Source organism: Barbus barbus, assembly GCF_936440315.1.
Source record: "Barbus barbus genome assembly, chromosome: 46".
Taxonomy (NCBI): Eukaryota; Metazoa; Chordata; class Actinopteri; order Cypriniformes; family Cyprinidae; genus Barbus; species Barbus barbus.
In genome coordinates this window covers 21,833,534-21,853,745 of record NC_136724.1, presented here as the reverse complement: position 1 = coordinate 21,853,745, position 20,212 = coordinate 21,833,534, and the positions used below count along the sequence as shown (strand labels likewise).

Sequence of the window (20,212 nt, the reverse complement as noted above, 5' to 3'; positions counted from 1 at the left end):
AACGGATGGTGCCAGTATTCAGTAAGCGGTGTGCCAGTGTGCCAACACTTTAGTGAACTTAATATCACTTGATACGATGCTTAGATATTGTGTGCCAAGCCATGTGCTTGGGTTTGTGGTTTTTATCAGAGAATTATCAATAGAGCTTGAAGCTATTTTAGCTTGAAGCAATGCTTTAATGTGTTGATGGATTTGTTTCTTATAAACATGCAGCTTTTTGCTTCACAAGATGTTGGACTGATGGACTGGAGTGATGTGGATAACTGTGATGTTTTATCAGCTGTTTGGACTCTCATTCTGACGGCACCCATTCACTGCAGAGCATCCATTGGTGAACAAGTGATGCAATGCTACATTTCTCCAAATCTGTTCTAATGTAGAAACAAACTCATTTACACCTTGGACGGCCTGAAGGTGTGAAAATTACTCTTTTTTTAACTATTCCTTTAAGAACATGAATGCATAATACAATATTTATATTAGGTGACCTTAACTACTATGTACTTACATTTAAATTAATCATTTGATACAATGCACTTATTGTGTACGTGCATGTTTTTACATTGTACTTATATGTTTAAAAATACCTATATGTAGTTACATCTGTAGGTAATTTCTGTAATTACATTTATAATTACACTGTTGACCCATCCCTTACACCTTAACCCACCCTTAATCCTACCCTTACCACCAAACCTGTCCCTAACCTTACCCGTATCCCACCTCAATAGCAGCAAAAGTGTTTTGCAATACATAACCACAATAAGTACATTGTACTTATTTTTTGACCCAAGTACATAGTAGTTAAGGCCACCTAATATATATCCACTGAACATGTACTATGTGTGTAATTGTGGTTTAAGATTACCCAATCTGATGTTGTCAACACTTACTATCTCTTCAACAGAAAGTGGTTGATTCTTTTGATATGTTCACGAACATCTCTGGGTTATCTGATGAGGTTCTGGGAGTGTTGCACTACAGCAACTTTGGGGAAGATAAGGACAGGAAGTATCAAAACATGCTGAAATGAATAAAAACAAGATGAGATAGTAAAAACAGCCTATATTTTATTGCACCTAGTGCATACTTTGAAAATATGGACCACAACAGGGCCCAAAATCACACTACTAAGTAACCGACCTTCTATATTTAAAAGGATCACATGCTTGACACAACAATATATTAATTTTAACTAAATAAAAGAATGAAAATAAAACAAGGAGATCAGCAAAAGATAAAAAAAAAAAGATTAGGCTGGCAAAATGACACTAGGATTAGTAATGTTTCTTCAACATTTGTTTTTCCGCAAGCAAGCACAGAGAATATGATATATAAGTGAACTCTGAGGAGCCCAAAATAAAGATATGTTTTAAAAAGCACATTCATATTCTTCAATGTCATTTTAAGAGATGCTCTTGCAGAATTTGACCTTAAGTGTCACCGGCCCACCGGTGGGCCCAAAGCCATTACATATTTAAAACCGTAATATTCTATATTAAGCCTAAACTAATCTTGACAAACTATATATCATTGGAAACCTTAGAGATTGTATTTTTCATATTTGACCACTGTTTTATATTTAAAATTATGTAGTGACAGTAATTTCATTAATTTGTGACAAGAAAATTGAGCAAAAAAACACCAAGAAGTTGGCTTTTGTTACAAAAAGTTGATACATACGCATACAATCACGAAAGTATTATTATTATTTTTTTGGCTGCCAATAATTCAGACAAAACATATTTTCTAGTTTTTATCTAAAACTTTAATAAATTGAATATGTATATTTGTATATGATTGATGTTGCAAGTATTCAGTAAAAAATGTAATGCATGTCAAGTTCATGTATGATCATACATTAAATGAAGTGAAGTTTCTGTAACAACAGTCTAGTGGCTATGTTTGATTAAGATTTCTGATTAGAAAGAGCCCATCCTCATAACTTTATGCAGTAATGAACAGGAGAGATATTCAGATAAGTCTCAGTAAGCAGCCAGAGCTGTTTCTAAGGCCAATGTGTTTTCAGTAGTAGTTGTTTTATTGTATATGGTCATATTAATTTTTTTATGTCATATTTATGGTTTAAAAAAAATCATTTACAACCTATCTAGACATGTTTTATTGCTGTTTGAATAAAACAAAAATTGTAAATCAAATCAGTCGTCCATTACAAATCATACAAGGAGCATGACTAGTACCTAGTGGACATTGTTGGTATAGCGACTAAAAATAACACAGAAACCTCCTTTTTTGTGATATCAATGTCAAATTTGGAACACAACTTCTTTAGACTGAAGGCTTTTCATTTGACATGAAATTAAATTCAACACATTTAATTTTTTTTTTTTTTTTATGAAATATAAATAAATATTAAATTACTTTTTTTATTACAACAAACTTAAACACCTATAACTTTTTTATTAAAACTTTTATTCAACTTCTTTCACTTGTACAAGAAACTTCCAAGTGTGTTTTTAAAAACGAGCCCAAAATTAGGTTCATATTCCAAACCGTTCCAGAATTACATTAATTTGAATCTGGACACCCCCTTTTCAGCTCTACACTTAAGGGGTTAAATGAGGGTGTAATTCAATCTTTTATCAGCAGGAGGCAGCAGCAGTGAGCTGATAGTATTAAATCAGTGAACTTCATGTGTGTATAAAACATGTTTAGAAAATGTAAAAAAAAATTAAAAATTAAAAATGGTGCATTAAATTTGTCCTGCGAGTCTTATTGAGATTAAGCATTACACACTTGAAAGATGTTAAATGTTAAAATGATCACATGTGGAGTTGTTTAGGCATCATTCAAACATTTTTACTTCTGGACGTGCAGAGCACAACACCTTTTAAAATATCTTTAGCAGGATTTTATTTAATTTTAATTTATTTGATTATTTGTCACCCACCCGAGCTACATGAGATGCAACACAGCCACGTCACTCAAATGAAAGCTATTTTAATAACTTCAGCGCAATGCATGTGTTTATGTACATTAACAACAATAATAGTTGTCTACATTAGTAATAGACGTCTATACACAATTGTTTAATTTCACTAGGTTAACTTTTCGAAAGCGGAATGTTTCTTCGCCGTATTTGTTCACCGCCGGTACCTATTAGGACGAGCGCAACCAGGAAGCAGTGGACAAACATTAAGCTCTGAATTTGTTTATCAGTTTTATTCTATTAAATTAACGCTGGAGGAAGCGATAGCACTGTTTGAACTGTATCTCGTGGTCATGATTATATCTTTCTCATGGGCTGTGTATTTTATGTTCGTGTCTAAGGCTGGTGTGAGCAAGAATTATGGAATAGACTGGTGAAGGTTTGCTGGAGAGATTTCGTTTGAGTAACTTAAACAGAGCAAAATATGCACCGCTAAACACGTTCAACGTGTCGTTTTTATTCCCTGCAGATGGGTTTGAGTCTTTGAGATGGTGAATCTGGCTCTGTAGGCTTACTAAAGGCGTGGAAATGGACTTCTCCAAGTTCCTGGCAGAGGATTTTGATGTGAAGGACTGGGTGAATGGAGCTTTTAAAGTGGCTCAGAAAGATGTACCTGGTAAAACAGACGCTCACGCCTCTACTCTGGTCATGAAGCTGCAGCTGTTCATTCAAGAGGTCAATAACTCTATAGAAGGTCAGTGTGGGATCCCTTCAAAGCAGTCTTTCATATGCCTGAATGCCTCTTCTGCTCACCAAGGCTGGATTTATTTGATCAAAAAAAGAGTAATATTGTGAAATATTATTACAATTTAAAATACTTGTTTTCTATGTGAATGTATTTTGAATTGTAATTTATTTCTGTGATCAAAGCTGAATTTCCAGCATCATTCCTCCAGTCTTCAGTGTCACATGATCCTTCAGAAATCATTCTAATATACTGATTTGATGCTCAGTAAACATGTTTTATTATCAGTGTTGAAAACAGTTGTGCTGCTTAATATTTTTGTTGAAACTGTGATACTTTACAGAATTCTTTGATGAATGGAAAGTTTAAAAGAACCGTATTTATGTGAAATAGAAATCTCTAACATTATAAATGTGACCCTGGACCGCAAAACCAGTCAGAAGTGTCAAAACACATCTGACAGCTGAATAAATAAGCTTTCCATTGATGTATGGTTTGTTATGATAGAACAATATTTGGCTGAGATACAACTATTTGTAAATCTGGAATCTGAGGGTGCAAAAAAATCGAAATATTGAGAAAATCGCCTTTAAAGTTGTCCAAATGAAGTTCTTAGCAATGCATATTACTAATCAACAATGAAGTTTTGATATATTTACGGTAAGCAATTTACAAAATATCGTCATGGAACACAATCTTTACTTAATATCCTAATGATTTTTGGCATAAAAGAAAAATGGATAATTTTGACCCATACAATGTATTGTTGGCTATTGCTACAAATATACCCCAGCGACTTCAGACTGGTTTTGTGCTCCAGGGTCACAAATGTCTTTACTGTCATTTTATGAGATTACTACTTTTATTCAGCAATGATGCATCAAATTGATAAATTTAATGCATCATTGCTGAATAAAAGGATTCATCTCTTAACTTTTGAATGGTAGTTTGTATCTGTTTAGTCAGTCTCTGATTGTCTTTCTGTGTGTGTTTGCAGAGAGCAGCAGTCAGGCCCTGCAGAATATGCCGCGTGTATTGAGGGATCTTGAAGCGCTGAAACAGGAGGCGTCTTTCCTGAAGGATCAGATGATTCTGGTTAAAGAGGACATCAAGAAATTCGAACAGGACACGGTGCAGTCTATGCAGGTAAGAATAAATACACACACAAATCACTTTTTGATCTATGCAGCTGTTATATAATATCTAACTTCCTTTCTTTATAAGTACATTTCATACAAGTATTAAATGCAATCAACATGCTGTTCAGGGGGCCCAGAAACTGTAGCGGTGCCCCTGATTTTATATATCAAGCTTTTATGGCCTATATAATATGAGATATTGAGAATACAGAGCTCATTCCTCAAGGAGGAAAAATCACCTCATAGTTTTCTTCATAGGGCCAAAATTTGCAAAAATATGCAATTTGGTGCAGTTGCAAATCAATAGTGTAAATCAATGAGATCTTTATAGCAGTATAGCGGACTACTTGCATAAAATGCTTAGAAATATCAGTTGCCGCTATCACTTCCAATGATGTCTTAAGATATTTCAATGCTTAGTTTTATAATAAACGGTCTGTAGTTTCAAAACTAATAATGCAATCCAATGCAATGATGATTGAGAGATGAACAGACAAACATTCCTCAAAAGCCTGATGGATCATATTTCAAATTCAAATTTCAACATGGTGTTTCTAAAAAATAATGTATGGATAATCAAGTAAACCTAAGTTGCTTCAGTCCAGTAAGTGTTCATCATGAAATATTACTAGCAGTATGAAAGTTATTATTGTTTACTTTATAAAAATCATTTAAAGATTTCACAGCAAAAAGATCGTAATAGTTATATAGATATAGTAGTTCAGTCCCTGCTGATTTTTGCTTTATGCAAATGTAAAAATTTTTATGGCATACTGTAGACCTGTTGTTTTTTATATTGATGTGTGGCAGGTGTTGGTGGAGATTGATCAGGTGAAGTCTCGTATGCAGTTAGCAGCAGAAGCGCTACAGGAAGCTGATAAATGGAGCACTCTCAGTGCCGACATCGAGGAGACTTTTAAGACGCAGGTGATGTATTACACATCTGTCTTCACACACTTAACATGAGTGCGGATGTGGATCTGAAATGTTCATGTGTTTGTCTGCAGGACGTGGCTGTGATCAGCAGTAAACTGACCGCCATGCAGGGCAGTTTGGCGATGCTGGTGGACACACCAGACTACAGTGAGAAGTGTGTTCAGCTGGAGGCTCTGAAGAACCGTCTGGAAGCGCTGACCAGTACACAGATCGTCTCCACGTTCAACTCACTGGCTACAGGTGCTGTTATACATCAGGCTTATGTGTAAAAGAGATGCATTTTAAATGGCATCACATTTATCAAAAAATTCAGTATTTTTGAAAGAAATTCATATTTTTGTTCAGCAAAGATGCATTAAATTGATCAAAAGTGACAGTAAAAACATTTCTAAAGATTTGTTATAACTTTGTTCATCAAAGAATCTTGGAAAAAGTCACGGTTTCCACAAAAATATGAAGTAGCGCAGCGGTTTTCAACATTGATAATAATCAGAAATGTTTCTTGAGCAGCAAATCAGTATATTAGAATGATCTCTGAAGGATCATGTGACACTGAAGACTGGAGTAATGATGCTGAAAATACAGCTTTGCTTTACATTTTAAAATAAATTCACATAGAAAACAGTTGTTTCAAATTGCGATAATATTTCACAATATTAAAGTTTTTACTTTATTTTTGATCAAATAAATGCAACATTGGTGAGCATAGAAGAATTTAGAAGAAGAGACTTCATAAAAAAAAGTAAAAAATCTTACAGAATAATATGCTTTTTTTAATGCTAATATTTATTTGTATAATCTGTTTCAGATCAAGCAAAGCTTTTTGTACGAGTTTTTACCGAAATGGACAGAATGCCGCAGTTACTGGCTTACTACTTTAAATGCCACAAGGTACAACATTTTAATTTGAGACTTTTCTAAAATATTGCTTTAGAGTTATTATGAAATTACCTGTATTTAAACTGCTTTGAAATATATATTTTTCATACCTGTACTGCACAGGTTTTAAGGTAAAAAGACTAGAGATTTTTTAGTTTTATGTTTAACTGCTGTTTTTTAAAAAAGTATCACCTGAATGCATTTTTGTCTTGTATTAATCTTAAATGTTTTTGGTTGCACTTTATTTTACAGTACATGTACTTACAGTGTAATTAAGAAAGTACCTAAAAAAGTACTTGCAATATAAGTTTAGGTTTAGGTGTAGGTTCAAAGTTAGTACCCAGTTATAATATGTAATTACAATAGAAGTACATAGTATGTACATTCAGAACAGGACTGTAAAATAAAGTGCTAATTCAGTTTTCCAACTTTTTTTAGTCACTTTGTTCCCACCATTAAAATATCCTAGCTGCTGATGTGGCATTATAAAACTATACCTAATAAATAATCTTGTGTGTGTTTAGGCACAACTGTTGAGCGTGTGGGAAAGCATCTGTCAGTCAGACGCACCTCTGAAGCAGCAGCTCTCTGAGTTTTACGACACACTTCTGTCCACATGGCACACACAGCTTCAGTGGAGCAGTCAGGTACACACACTCCCATCTGCACCGCAGTACAGCATTCATGCTCATACTGTCTCACACACACACACACACACACTAAGACGTGTGTACATGTGTGTGCAGGTCTTTAAAAACCCCTTTGAAGTGCTCACCGTGCTGATGATCCAGACGTTGGGGGCAATGGTGCCGTCTATCCCAGACTGCATTGCTGTGGCACTGAAGCGTTGCTCTGGCGATTGTCGTCTGGATGTGCTGTTGGAGCTCCATCAGACGGCGGCGAACTTCAGTCGCAGCCTAGAAGCGGCAATGCAGCCACAGCTCGGTGCGTGTATAGCAAAAAATCCTGTCAGGCATATTTAGAACAAGAATCAATAGATGACATTATAAGAATCTATAAAGTGTCTCAGTGCAGCCCCCGAAACTAATTATTAGTCATTTTAAAACCTTCAAACTACTAGGTTTACAGATTTTTCAGCAAAAATTTTTATCATGTAAAATTTGATTAAAATGTATTATCTCTTATTCTGTTTTATATAGTTTACATATCTTAGTAAATAGAGGTCGGAATAAGTTTGTCTCATTTTTCCACAAATATATCTGCTACGCTAAAAGACTATGGAAAATTATTTCACTCAATTTGACATTTTCACAAAAGTTATTTGAAACATTAGACATTTTATTTGCATTTAATATGCATTATATGTATATAAAATCACTTTTGTTAATTTGATTTAATTTGATTCTAAAATGGGACATCTTGTCTATGACCCATTTTATGTATAGACATACATATGATATGGATTATGGCGATGTTTATGATGCACATTCCCGCTATTCACGTTTACAGTAATAAAAAAAATTCTCCTCATTGCTGTAATTAAAAAATATATATAATAAACATTTATATGATTTAAGATGTAGAGAATAATTGCAGGAGTACACATTTACAGTAATGACAGTTATTTTTTCACATTATAATGAAGAGAATTTTGGGGAAAATTTGCTTAATTGTTTAATTTTCTTAATTGTTATGAGAATTTTTTTTAAATGGCCATTTATTTGATTAAAATATATTTTCGTTAAAAATATGCATAATTTTCTTATTTATTAAAAAATATTAGTGCTGTCAAACGATTAATCGTGATTAATTGAATCCAAAATAAAAGTTTTTGTTTACATAATATATCTGTGTACCGTGTATATTTATTATGTATATATAAATACACACACATACAGTATATATTTGGAAAATATTTACATGTGTATATATATGTTCATATAATTTATATTATAATACAAATATATATTTAATATAATATAAAAAAAAAAATTTTCTTCAATATATATTTATATATACATAATAAATATACACAGTACACACACATATAAAATGTAAACAAACACTTTTATTTTGGATGCGATTAATTAAACCGTGAGCACACTTGCACTGTATGTCAGCGCACTAACCACAAGGCTATCAGCGCTAACAATAAATACACATTATTAAATAATATAAAAAAAATGAACATGAGAGTCATCAGTCTTTGTATATGCTTTTTGTGAATGAGTGAGATTATATTTTTCATAATGTTCTTGTCTTGATGTGCATGTTTCAGGCAAGTGTAACCTCTTGAAGGTGGCAGAGCTGGTATCATGTGTTTATTCACCTTATAAGACTTATCAGATGCAGTACGGAGAACTAGAGGAGACAAACTTACTGATCCAGCTCAGTGCTGTTCCTCTGGTGAGTAAACAGAAGCTTTCATTTTTGATCTTACACTTGTACGCAAAGTATAAACCTTTGGCTTCCAAATATTTTTTGCATTGTGAGTTTATTGTCTGAACTAAATAAGATGATTGATTAAAAGGTAGCGTACTGAGAAATGTTACTAAGACAGTACATAAACAACACTTTTTTTCTGTATCATTGTCTTCAATGTCTGTATGTAGTGTGAGGTTTTATTGTATAAATAATAGTGCTGTCAAACGATTAATCAAAAGTTAATAAAAGTTTTTGTTTACATTATATATGTATGTGTACTGTGTATATTTATTATGTATATAAAAATACAAACACATACAGTATATATTTAGAAAATTATATATTTATACTTTTATATATTCATATTCTTATTTATAAATATATTTCATATATAAAAATAACATATTTTTCTTAAATATATACATGCATGTGTTTGTATTTATATAAACATTATAAATATACACAGTATACACATATATTATGTAAACAAAAACGTTTATTATGGATGCGATTAATTGTTTGACAGCACTAATAAATAAATACTATGTTTTTTTCCCTACAGCGTTCAGCATGTGTTTTTTATTCATTATTTATGTGTGTGTTAGGAGCGTGGTGAGGTTCTGGACTGCGTGTTAGAGCTCACACACTCGGTTCAGAAGGTGTTTGGTTTGGCGGCGGCTGCCGTGGATCGCTGTGTGAAGTTCACGGATGGTCTCGGTGTGTGTGGGCTCATCAAAGCCCTGCGAGCGCTTTTCAGCAAGTATGAATCATACACATATTTACTACACTTACACACACAGAGACAAACACACAGCCCACAGGTCAGCTGCGCTCTCTAGCGGATTCTCTCTTTTCTCTCTCAGGTACGTGTCAGACTTTTCTGTCACGCTTCAATCAATCAGGAAGAAGTATAAGTTAGAGGACACGCCCACTTCTGAGGTGTTCACTGAGGATTGGACGGCTTTCCAAAACTCTGTCAGGTGGGTGTGAGGTTTTTTTGCTATTAATAGTGATTAGTATGAGTTTAAAGTTGTATGTTTATAGATGCATGTACAGTTATATAAAGTAGATAAATCATCTGTTTGTTCGTTCTTCTAGAATCATTGCAACCTGTGGTGAGCTACTCAGACAATGTGGAGCATTTGAACAGCAGCTTTCAAACAAGTAAGATATCTTAAAGTACTAATCTGCTTTATTTATTAAATTGTCTTTAAGTTGTTAAATTTTACCCTAATAATATCCCTGTTACACTATAATTATATGATTAATATATTTAAAAACAATATAAAAACATATATATATATATATATATATGCATTTCTTTAATTAAAATTATATTAACTATAAAATATATCAAGTTTGTGTATGTGTGTATTTATCAGGTTATTATCCTCAACTAAAAGCATAAAAACCCTTGTAATTATTATATATTTAATTATTATTTATGTATGTATATGTGTTTGCATAATATATGTGTTCTATGTATATTTATTATGTGTATATATATATATATATATATATATATATATATATATATACACACATACAGTACCTATTTTGAAAATATTTACATATCTATATTTATATTCATATTTATTAATATTTTTATCTATATTTATATATTTATATTCATATAATTTATGTAAATAAATATATTTAATATATAAACATAACCTATTTTTCTGAAATGTATACATGCATGTGTGTGTATTTATATATATATATACATAATAAATATATACAACACGCATACATATATTATGTAAAAAAAAACAAACGTTTATTTTGGATGCGGTTTATTGTGATTAATAGTTTGACAGAACTAGCACACGCACACACACACACACACATAGTTATTAGTTTTATTAATTATTAATAGTTAATATTTTAGTTTTAAGTTGAAGTACTAATATAACAAAATAAACTGAAAACTAACAAAATAAAAATTTGACAAAATAAAAATTTCAAACACATAAAAATATAATCTAATTCAAAACATTAACAACTATAATAACCGTATGTAAAAATTAAATAACCTAAAACTAAAACTGAAATAAAATAAAAACTATGTAGACATAAAAAAAATGAAGTAATAAAAATAATAAAACTCGCTAAAAATACAAACATTCAAAAATTCTACAAAAACTATAATAATTGTAATGTAAATAATAATGTAAATGTAAAATAGTGTATTTTGTGTGTTATAATAATCATTATATATAATTATATAATCATATAAATAATTTATGAGTGTTTCCTGTCATGAATCATGGTTGTGCATTGTGATTGGCAGGATCCTGGGGAGGGCGGGGCGTTTCTTGTGGGAGGGGTTTAACCCCAGAAGTCTGACTGGTTTACAAGAGGGCGTGACTGAGAGGCGGAGCCAAAAGAACCCATGGCAGGAATACAACTACCTTCAGCAAACCAACACGGCTGAGTATAATGCTCTACTGGAGACGCTGCACTCCCTCAAGGTTTCACTTCATATACGTGTCGTTTGAATTTGCTGCGTTCATATTCTAGAAGTGTAAAACTGAAGTTTGTTTCGTGCAGGAGAAAGGAACAGGAAACTCAAGCTTATTGGCTGAGACTCGCGGCGCTCTGACACGTCTGAACCAGCAGGCCAATCAGCTGGCGTTTGACTCGGTGTTCCTGCAAATCAAGCAGCAGCTTTTGCTTCTCAACAAACCAGAGGTTTGCACAGTGTTTTTAGGTCACTATGTCAAAAAATGTCAAAAATAAGAGGGTATCGTATTTGATTCATTGTGTTTTTGACTTGTGAAGGGTCGTGGCTCTGCTAATTTGAGTGAAACGCTAACTGATGATCTTCCGGCCTTCAGTTTGTCACCGCAGGAGTACATCACTAATGTAAGACAATATGAACACATCATCTGAGTGTTAGTCCATGTCCTTATGATGTCAAACATAATGACAAATTATCACAAAATGCTCTTAAAGATACAAGGACAAACACAAGCCACATATTCACTGGACGAGATGTAAGTTAATGGCTCACCCACACACTGCACACGGATGTGCAAATTTGTTATACTGTAGTCTTGTATGTATGTATGTATGTACAGTGCCCTCCATAAGTATTGGGACAGTTGAACATAAGGCAGATATAAAAGATTAAAAGCTATTATTTAGTTGCAGATTTTTTTTCTCCACATTTTTGCTTTCCCATCACTTAGATAAAGGTTCATCTTTGTCTCATCGGTCCATAAACACAGTTCCAAAACTCTTCTGGCTCACCTTTGTGCTTTTTTGCAAACTTTAATCTTGCCTTTCTATTTTTGGTGCTGGTCAGAGGTTTGCATCTTGCTGTGTAGCATCTGTAATTCTGTGTCAAAGTCTCCTGAGGACAGTAGATTGTCAGAGCATCACCCCAGCTTTCTGGAAGATGTTGGTGATTTTACAGACACGTCTTTTAGGGTTCATTTTCACAGCTTTTATGATTTGTCTGTCATCAACTACTGTTGTTTATATACAGGTGCATCTCAATAAATTAGAATGTCGTGGAAAAGTTCATTTATTTCAGTAATTCAACTCAAATTGTGAAACTCATGTATTAAATAAATTCAATGCACATAGCGGAAATAAAATAAGTTGTATGTGTGTGTGTGTGTATATTATACAAGTACACATACATACATAATGTATATATATTTTTGTAGATACTTACAGATCTGATCTATATACATTCTAGTTATATAATTGTGCACTCATTTGTGTTTTGTCTATAGATCGGTCAGTACATCATGTCTTTGCCTCTACATTTGGAGCCGTTTGTGACTCAGGAGGATCCAGCGCTGGAACTCGCGCTACACACTGGCAAACTGCCGTACCCTCCAGAACAAGGTGAACACAAGCACATGAAATAAAGCTGTCACACACACACACACACACACACACACACACACGATGTCTGATGTGTCTGCTCTCTCTGTAGGCGATGACGTCCCTGAGCTAGAGAACACGGCAGATTATTGGCTGGGTTCTATTGCCAGGGCGACCATGCAGACCTATTGTGATGTCATCCTGCAGCTTCCTGAGCTCAGCCCGCATGCAACCAAACAGCTGGCAACTGACATAGGTGACATCATCATTACATCATGGCACCATTATCACCAACAAAAATTCATATGTAACGTGCTCTCAATGAAGCTACAAAACTCTAGTGGCTTTGTTTTTATTATTTATCATTAACATCAAGATTTTCAGTTAAAATTGACATGTTTTGAGTCATGATTTGTTGTAGCCAAGTTTTTGCAATTGTTTTATTTATATTTTTGCCTTCACTTATTAATTTTAAATGGCCCTGCGGTGTGACAAATAGTATATTTTATATATATACTATTTGTGTTTGTCTAATTTTAGTATTATTGTAGTTTAGTACTATTATAGTTTTTGTTCATAATTTAAATAAGTATTATCTTTAGAACAATTTTCTGTGTTCAGTTTTATTTCATTAAAATGTTTACTGTTTGTTATTTTAGTACTTTAACTCTAATGTTTAAGCAGTGAATTTTTTGTTTTAATTAGTTCAATTTTATGAAAATTCTGAATATATATAATTTATCAGTGTGTATAATTTCTTCTTCTTTTTTTTTCTTTTTTTTTTTTTAAAGAATTTTTACAAATAAACCTATGGAAAAACAGGCCTTTTGTTTAAGTTGTTTGCCTATTTTGAAAAAATCATTATTCGTTATAATATTGTTTGTTTTTAAAAACACTTGTGTATGTGTTTTATTGCCGTTCCAGATTACCTGAGTAACGTCATGGATGCGCTGGGGTTGCAGAGCTCTAGAACTCTCCAGAATATCGTCACCCTTCTTCGTGCCAAACCAGTTGAATACCGGCAGACGGCCAAACCCCTCCCACGCAGACTGGCCTCGGCCATCGCCACCACGAGAGGTCTGGAGTACTGACACCACCACCGGCCTTGAGTAGATGGGCCAATATGTGTTGAAGGGTTTTCATTGTTGCTGAAACAAACACCAAAATGTGACACTAAACAGATCTAATATTTCTTAACAAACACAATAAATCTATAAATGACACTTATTGTTAATTATGTTTTTAACAAATTTTAACTGAAGTTGATGGTTTGGGAAAATAAAAAATAGCCTGGGACTAAATTGTGCTGAAAAGAAAATGTTGCAGTGATCCAGTTTTGTCTTGCTGGAGTTTCTTCTGCTTATTTTTGGCTCCAGGGATTTAATTGAAAGGGCACAGTGAAAGATGGTTTGCATATTTATTTTTTTGGTTTTGCATGTTTGCCATTATTTCTCTTGACCAGTAATAAACATGCACACTCTTGTGTTTCTGGTTTATCAGGCTACATATTAACTTTCTGCTTTTCATGTCTGGCTCTCTGAATTTGTATTTCTGTTTTCTTTGAAAACATTCCTCAAATGCTGTATGAAACTTGCCATGAGAGCAGTTGTCTTCATTTGTTAACAAAAAATGTCTGAACAGATGTAAGTGCGTTGTTTTGTGTTTTACAGTACATATTAAATCTGGCCTGTGATATTTAAGTTTTAAAAGTGCAAAAATTTGGATAAACTATTGTCAACTTTGTAATATTAAATCTCAAGAAATTGTCAGATTGCCCCTGGACTTGGAATGATTGTTTGGTATAATTTTAAATTAATATAAAATCTCTGAAAGTGTTCACAAATAAATCTGGGGTTACATTCATTAACATTTTTTTTTCTGTGTACACCAAAGTGGCATTTATTTGATCAAAAATACAGTAATATTATTACAATTTAAAATAGCTTTTTCCTATTTTAATATATTGTAAAATGCAATTTATTTCTTGACGCAAAGCTGATTTTTCAGCATCATTACTTCAGACTTCAGTCACGTGAGCCTTCAGGAATCATTCTAATATGCTGATTTGCTCAAGAAATATGATTTCTTCTCCCAGGAATCTTTGAGGAATAAAATGAGCACAATATCAGCATTTATTTGAGATAGAAATATCTATTTATTGTCACTTTTGATCAATTTAATCTATCCTCTTTGAATAAAAATAAAGATAACTTTACTGACCGAAAACTTTTCGTATTCACCTAACATGTTTCATATTGCTACAAAAACAAAAAAGGAAAATATCTTCAGTGTGTAAATGTGCATTAGGTCTCGTATGAAGAAAAACACATCAAGGTTGTTAAACACTTTAATCATATTGATTACTGATCATGTTGATCGATTGGGATGATTGGCAGTGGTCAGAGAGGTGATGATTGCATATCTGTAATTCAAGTACATCAAATCAAACTTAATACACAAGAAAGAGGTGATCGAACTGACACTGGATACAAGAGCAGGCACAGTAAATCGAACAAGAAGAATTAGATGCAGACAGATCTACTATTCCAAATCATCTTAAGAGGGCAGTATGCTTCAATGTGCATGAAAGATGGAGAGACAAGCTCAACTTGTCCTGAAAACAAAACCAACATGTTTGAGAATAAACCTAAATCAGACTGGCATTTGCCTGTGTGGATCTGCGTCGTCGTGTTCCTGCTAGAAGCATGCTTTAAATGATTCATTTGTGGCCCTTGGACCAGAGTGGTCTTAATGCCTTCTAAAATAAAACCAAACACAGGCTCTTTTTTATATTCACAGCGAACGACATCAAAGTGGTCATAAAAAATATGAACAATCTTCGAAGTGATGAACTCAGAAGAAAAAAACTCTGTATAAAATATAAATCATTCAATAAATTGATAATTATGAACAAAAGCATTTATAAAACTATAAATATGCACAACTTTGAAAAAACAAAGATCTATTTGGGCTCTAAGGTTTCATTCTGGGCTGGGAACGGACCCAGTGACCCAGCACCGGTCGAGACGTCTCGTTCTCGCTTGGTAAGTTTTCGAGAATATAAGCTGTGTCATATTGTCTTTCTCCTAAAGGTCGCATGCTCACTTCCACTATATTTCAGAAGCCGATGATATCAGCACACCCAAAATATCACAAACCGTCCCCCACACCAGACACCGGACCGCTGCCTGCTCGAACGTCACCATCTCTCATATTTACTTCGTTCTGTCCTTTCCTTCATTTCTGTCGACTTGCTAATTAGCAGAAGATTTACATCTACAATATCAGCGATAAGACAGTCACCTTTTCAAGGGCGACTGGCCATATTTTATCTTCTATCGCCCTGTCACTGAAGGAAAGTCACACACATCTGAAAATGAAAATATAAACCTTGACTCATTTGCTTAAGTTGACTGATTCAATAACTGAAAATATGATTCATGTGGTTTGCCTGTCATGTAGCTTATAGCTAATAGGTCTTGCATAGGACTCTCACAAATTTTTGCACATTCAATGACGTAAACAAGTTTGCAAATGCCCTTGTGTTAAATGCTAATAGATTAGCTGCAGTGCTACCATGCTAAAGATGCTACTGAGTGAGGCCAAAGTCCCTTTCGGTGAGGCTCATCCGAAAAGAAAAGAAAAAAACTCAATTATGATGTTTTTCATTAGCTTAAAACTAAGGGGTTAGCTTTAGCGTGGTCTTGAGAACTAAAAACAACTTTTATGAAACAAACTGAACACAGTTAACACATTTAACTAACTATGATGTTTTGCATTTGCTTAAAGCTAATGCTAAAGGTTAGCTTCAAACTGGTGTCCTGAGAAGCAAAAATAACTTCTATGATAAACGTGGTTTAAAACTGAACATTTAGGACACCAGATTAGCATGATTAGCAATTTTAATTCTGTAGATATTATGGCAACTGATAAACAGTTAACTTCGATTTTCATATAAAGCTAATGCTAAAGGTTAGCTTCAAACTGGTGTCCTTAGAAGCAAAAATAACTTCTATGATAAACATGTTGTGTAAAACTGAACATTTAGGACACCAGATTAGCTATTTTAATTCTGTAGCCAATATTATGGCAACTGATAAACATTTAAATTCGATTTTTATATTAACATAAAGCTAAATGCTAAAGGTTTAGCTTAAGCCTGGTGTCCTGAGAACCGAAAACATTTCAAGACACCAAATTAACATGACCAGAGTTAGCCATTTTAATTCTGTAGCATTAGAATAACACATTTAACTCAACTGGTGTGTTTCACATTAGCCTAATGCTAATTGCTAAAGCTTTAGCTTCAGGCTGGTGTCCTGAGATACAAAAACAACTGCTAAACAAATTGCAAAACTGCACATTTACGGACACCAAATTAGCATGATTAGAGTTAGCAAATTAAATTATGTAGCCTATATTACACACACATTTAACTCAACTGTGATGTTTTATTCACCTAAAGCTAAATGCTAAAGATTTAGCTTTAACTCTGTGTCTTGAGACGCAAAACAAGTTGTATGATAAACAAATAGATTAAAAAAATTGGGTGGTGATTTTAAGACATTAAATTAGCACAAATTCTAATTCTGTCGCCGATATTTCAGAATGACAAATTCTCTCTCTTCTGAGCTTATTCATATTCAAGTGTTTTCATTGCTTTCGCCCTTTGAATAAGCTACTAGCTGTGATTTTGCTAAGCTAAAGGCTAAAGACTTTTGCCAAGGGATGATGCCTGTGTCCTAACTTCCTGTTTTAACAGGAAATCCATCAACAAATGACAGCAAAATGCTCTTGAAAACAATCAGACGAGATGAAAATGAGAAATAGCTGCACGGGCAGGCAGAGGTCCGCTGCGGAACTGAGCATTCACATTTTTCTCCTGAGATTAGAGACACGACGCCTCTACAAAAACACAGTTTTCCATGCTGCATCTGTTCGTAAGGAAGACGCTGAGACTGGTACGAGTCTCCACTTTGCCTTGCTACAATCTCCATCGAGCAGATCTCTAGATTATCATTCATATTATTGCCAATGAGAGCAGGTGAACTCAAAGTGAGAATGAAACGCTATCAGCCCCGATGCATGTGGGAAAAGACGCCATATCCCGCTTACAGAGGATTCTAGCATCAGTACAGTTGTTATCATGGCTACAGAGGGAACTAATGTTGCACGCAGACAAACATTAGCTGAACACTTCAATAAGAGATGAGATAGACGACTCCTACGGCATACAGAGAGAGATTCACAACCAAAATATACAGTCCAGGCAGAGTTTCGATGGAAGAAATCAAACCAAACGGGAATGTAACACGGGGCAGTATGTAGCAGAATCACTTTTGGTGGCATTGAGGTTTGTTTTTTTTAAATCTTAAACTAATAAAACAGTTCAGTGTGTAACTCACTCACATTTTTTCCTATTTCAAAACAAAATATAGCTCTTTTAAATATATTATACTTCTTAAATATCCATTGCATATGTTTTTTTATTTATTTATTTTTATTATTGATATCTTTTTTTAATGATTATTTTAGCCCTCCCCACTTCATCGAAGGGCTAGCAGAAAATACAGTCATGCAAAGTTCTCATGCTGGTAAACAAAGTTACAAAAATGCATTTTTTTTACATTTTTTTCCTCTCAAGGTAGTATTTATTTTTTTTCTCATATATTTTGACATCCATTTTCTCACAGTTCAGTCTACGAGGAAACAATCTATTCTGTTTTTGCGGCTTCCTCCAAAAGAGCATGTCAATATCTTTTCTTTCGTCCTTTTTTTGTATAAGTCGGCGGATGTTCGTAGGGTGGTCGTCGTTGCGTTTTTACAGTCGCGTTCGGACACCGGTTGCATCGCCTTCCTCGTGAATCGTGGAGATGTTTTGCAACTACTTATCAAAATATAAATTTGTTCTTTTTTTGTACATTTATTCTTCTTGATTCGTTTGACGTGACCTCCCACGCTCCCTCTGATTAGTTAAGAAAGAACGGCGCTGTCAAGCCAATAGGAGAGAATACAAGACAGAGACGGAGGGAAACTCTGAAAAGGCAGTTTTAGACGTATAGACGATTTTTAGAAAGGGAGAGTTTAAGAATGTCTCTGCATTTCCCTGACCTTTATACCCTCTTTCCACAAAGAAAAAACAAACTTCCATTTGTTATTGGTCCAAGCACTGGCATGTGCATGTATATAATCAATGGCAGCATCAGCTCTACTAAATAAGTTACAAAATAAATCTCTATAATCAGGAACGAGAGAGATCTCCCTTTTTTGGGAATTACAAACAGCATCCCTGGCAGAACGGCCAATCCTTTCGCATTTAAAGGGACGAAAAGTTCAGATCTGACAGGGAAAGTCGTAAGTTATTTGTCCCATTTTAGCTTTCGTACATTATTTGGTCACAGTTGGGCTTTGGTCTGTCGGGACTGTTTTCGATGTTGCCTTCCCCGAACGCTCGGGAAATAAACTGGAAGACTGTTTGGGAATAGCAACGTTCGTCTGTTACCAAAGCAGAGTGCTGCGTTTCACTTTTCAGTGCTCTAGATTCATTCACAAAGAAAAGCTACTTTAAGACTCAGACGGGGAGTGGGAACTACCACACGGCAATGCACAAACAACACATTTTGCTGCTAATATGCTGAGTGGGGGAAGAAAACAAGAAAAATTGTGCATGACTAAGCCATTTTTAGTCATTCTGTGCAAACGGTCAATGAAATATCAGTCTGTAAAAAGTCTGTCGGAGAGTTCTCCCAGCCAAGAAATGCTACAGGGTCTTAGCAGAAATGCTACATAATTATTCTAACTTGGTCCTTCATTCTTACATATAGATTAATATACAGAAACTCAGGGCCCAGGTGAGTGTGGCAGTCAAAACGCCTGGTGTTTTGATCTTAAAACATTGGAATGTTTTCCGTTCGTTCCTTCAAGAGTCTTTTTTCTCTTTCAGGTGTCAGTGCAATGTTCGGTTTTGTTGCTATAAAGTCAGTCAGTCTGTAGAAAGAGGAGTGATCCGGAATTTCGGTGAGGTTGCTTTGGTTACCGTGCCTCAGAAAATTCCAGTTTCCTTGTATTCTTGTATTTTATTAGTTTTTTTTTGTTTCCAGTCACACCGTCTTGCCACTCCGACATTCCTCACGTCCCGTGTGGATGGTACGGCCCCATCTGCAAAATTTTCAGGATTCAGCGACTAACCGTGTCTCCTTAATAGAATTGCCAAATGCTAGAAACTTAACACTGTGGACAAAAACAGAGATATAATGATTTTGTTAGAAATGAACATTAATTAAGCAAAGCGTTTAAAAGAAAAAAAAAAAATCACAGAAAAATTAAAAAGAATAGTTCTCCCAAAAATTTGCTGAAAATTTATTCACCAATGGATCCTCTGCAGTGAATGGGTGCCGT

General features: G+C 34.1%; 2 protein-coding genes across 4 annotated transcripts in view; one reads left to right on the top strand and one right to left on the bottom strand.

The window, feature by feature from the left end:
* The first annotated feature begins 3,115 nt into the window (after positions 1 to 3,115).
* Positions 3,116 to 14,581, top strand: LOC306864745 (conserved oligomeric Golgi complex subunit 7-like). 3 transcript variants are annotated; one of them, XM_079408950.1, is made up of 18 exons: positions 3,116 to 3,329; positions 3,420 to 3,644; positions 4,633 to 4,781; positions 5,585 to 5,701; positions 5,782 to 5,950; positions 6,519 to 6,601; positions 7,114 to 7,236; positions 7,336 to 7,534; positions 8,829 to 8,956; positions 9,580 to 9,734; positions 9,838 to 9,954; positions 10,073 to 10,138; positions 11,268 to 11,448; positions 11,528 to 11,668; positions 11,759 to 11,842; positions 12,721 to 12,835; positions 12,927 to 13,070; positions 13,739 to 14,581. In XM_079408950.1, the coding sequence occupies exons 2-18, from the start codon at positions 3,479 to 3,481 to the stop codon at positions 13,903 to 13,905; spliced, it is 2,304 nt and encodes a 767-aa protein (XP_079265076.1). In that variant the 5' UTR covers positions 3,116 to 3,329; positions 3,420 to 3,478; the 3' UTR covers positions 13,906 to 14,581. The 3 variants fall into 3 exon arrangements, with proteins under 3 accessions (XP_079265076.1, XP_079265077.1, XP_079265078.1); XM_079408951.1 differs by having other exon boundaries at positions 3,123 to 3,323; XM_079408952.1 differs by having other exon boundaries at positions 3,152 to 3,278.
* A 572-nt stretch (positions 14,582 to 15,153) lies between these two features.
* The window catches only part of LOC306864886 (voltage-gated potassium channel KCNC1-like), a gene marked incomplete at its 3' end in the record, with an annotated part of 66,869 nt that continues 61,810 nt past the window's right edge, over positions 15,154 to 20,212 (bottom strand). The window contains exon 5 of the mRNA XM_079409164.1: positions 15,154 to 20,044. Within this exon, the coding sequence (XP_079265290.1) occupies positions 20,031 to 20,044 (14 nt within the window). The remainder of the gene's footprint in view (positions 20,045 to 20,212) is intronic.

Excerpts from the sequence above, each read along its gene's own strand:
- LOC306864745 (XM_079408950.1), top strand. The coding sequence starts at position 3,479 with ATGGACTTCTCCAAGTTCCTGGCAGAGGATTTTGATGTGAAGGACTGG. Across the intron at positions 5,951-6,518 it reads GTTCAACTCACTGGCTACAG|ATCAAGCAAAGCTTTTTGTA; the intron begins GTGCTGTTATAC and ends AATCTGTTTCAG. Across the intron at positions 11,843-12,720 it reads CGCAGGAGTACATCACTAAT|ATCGGTCAGTACATCATGTC; the intron begins GTAAGACAATAT and ends TTTTGTCTATAG.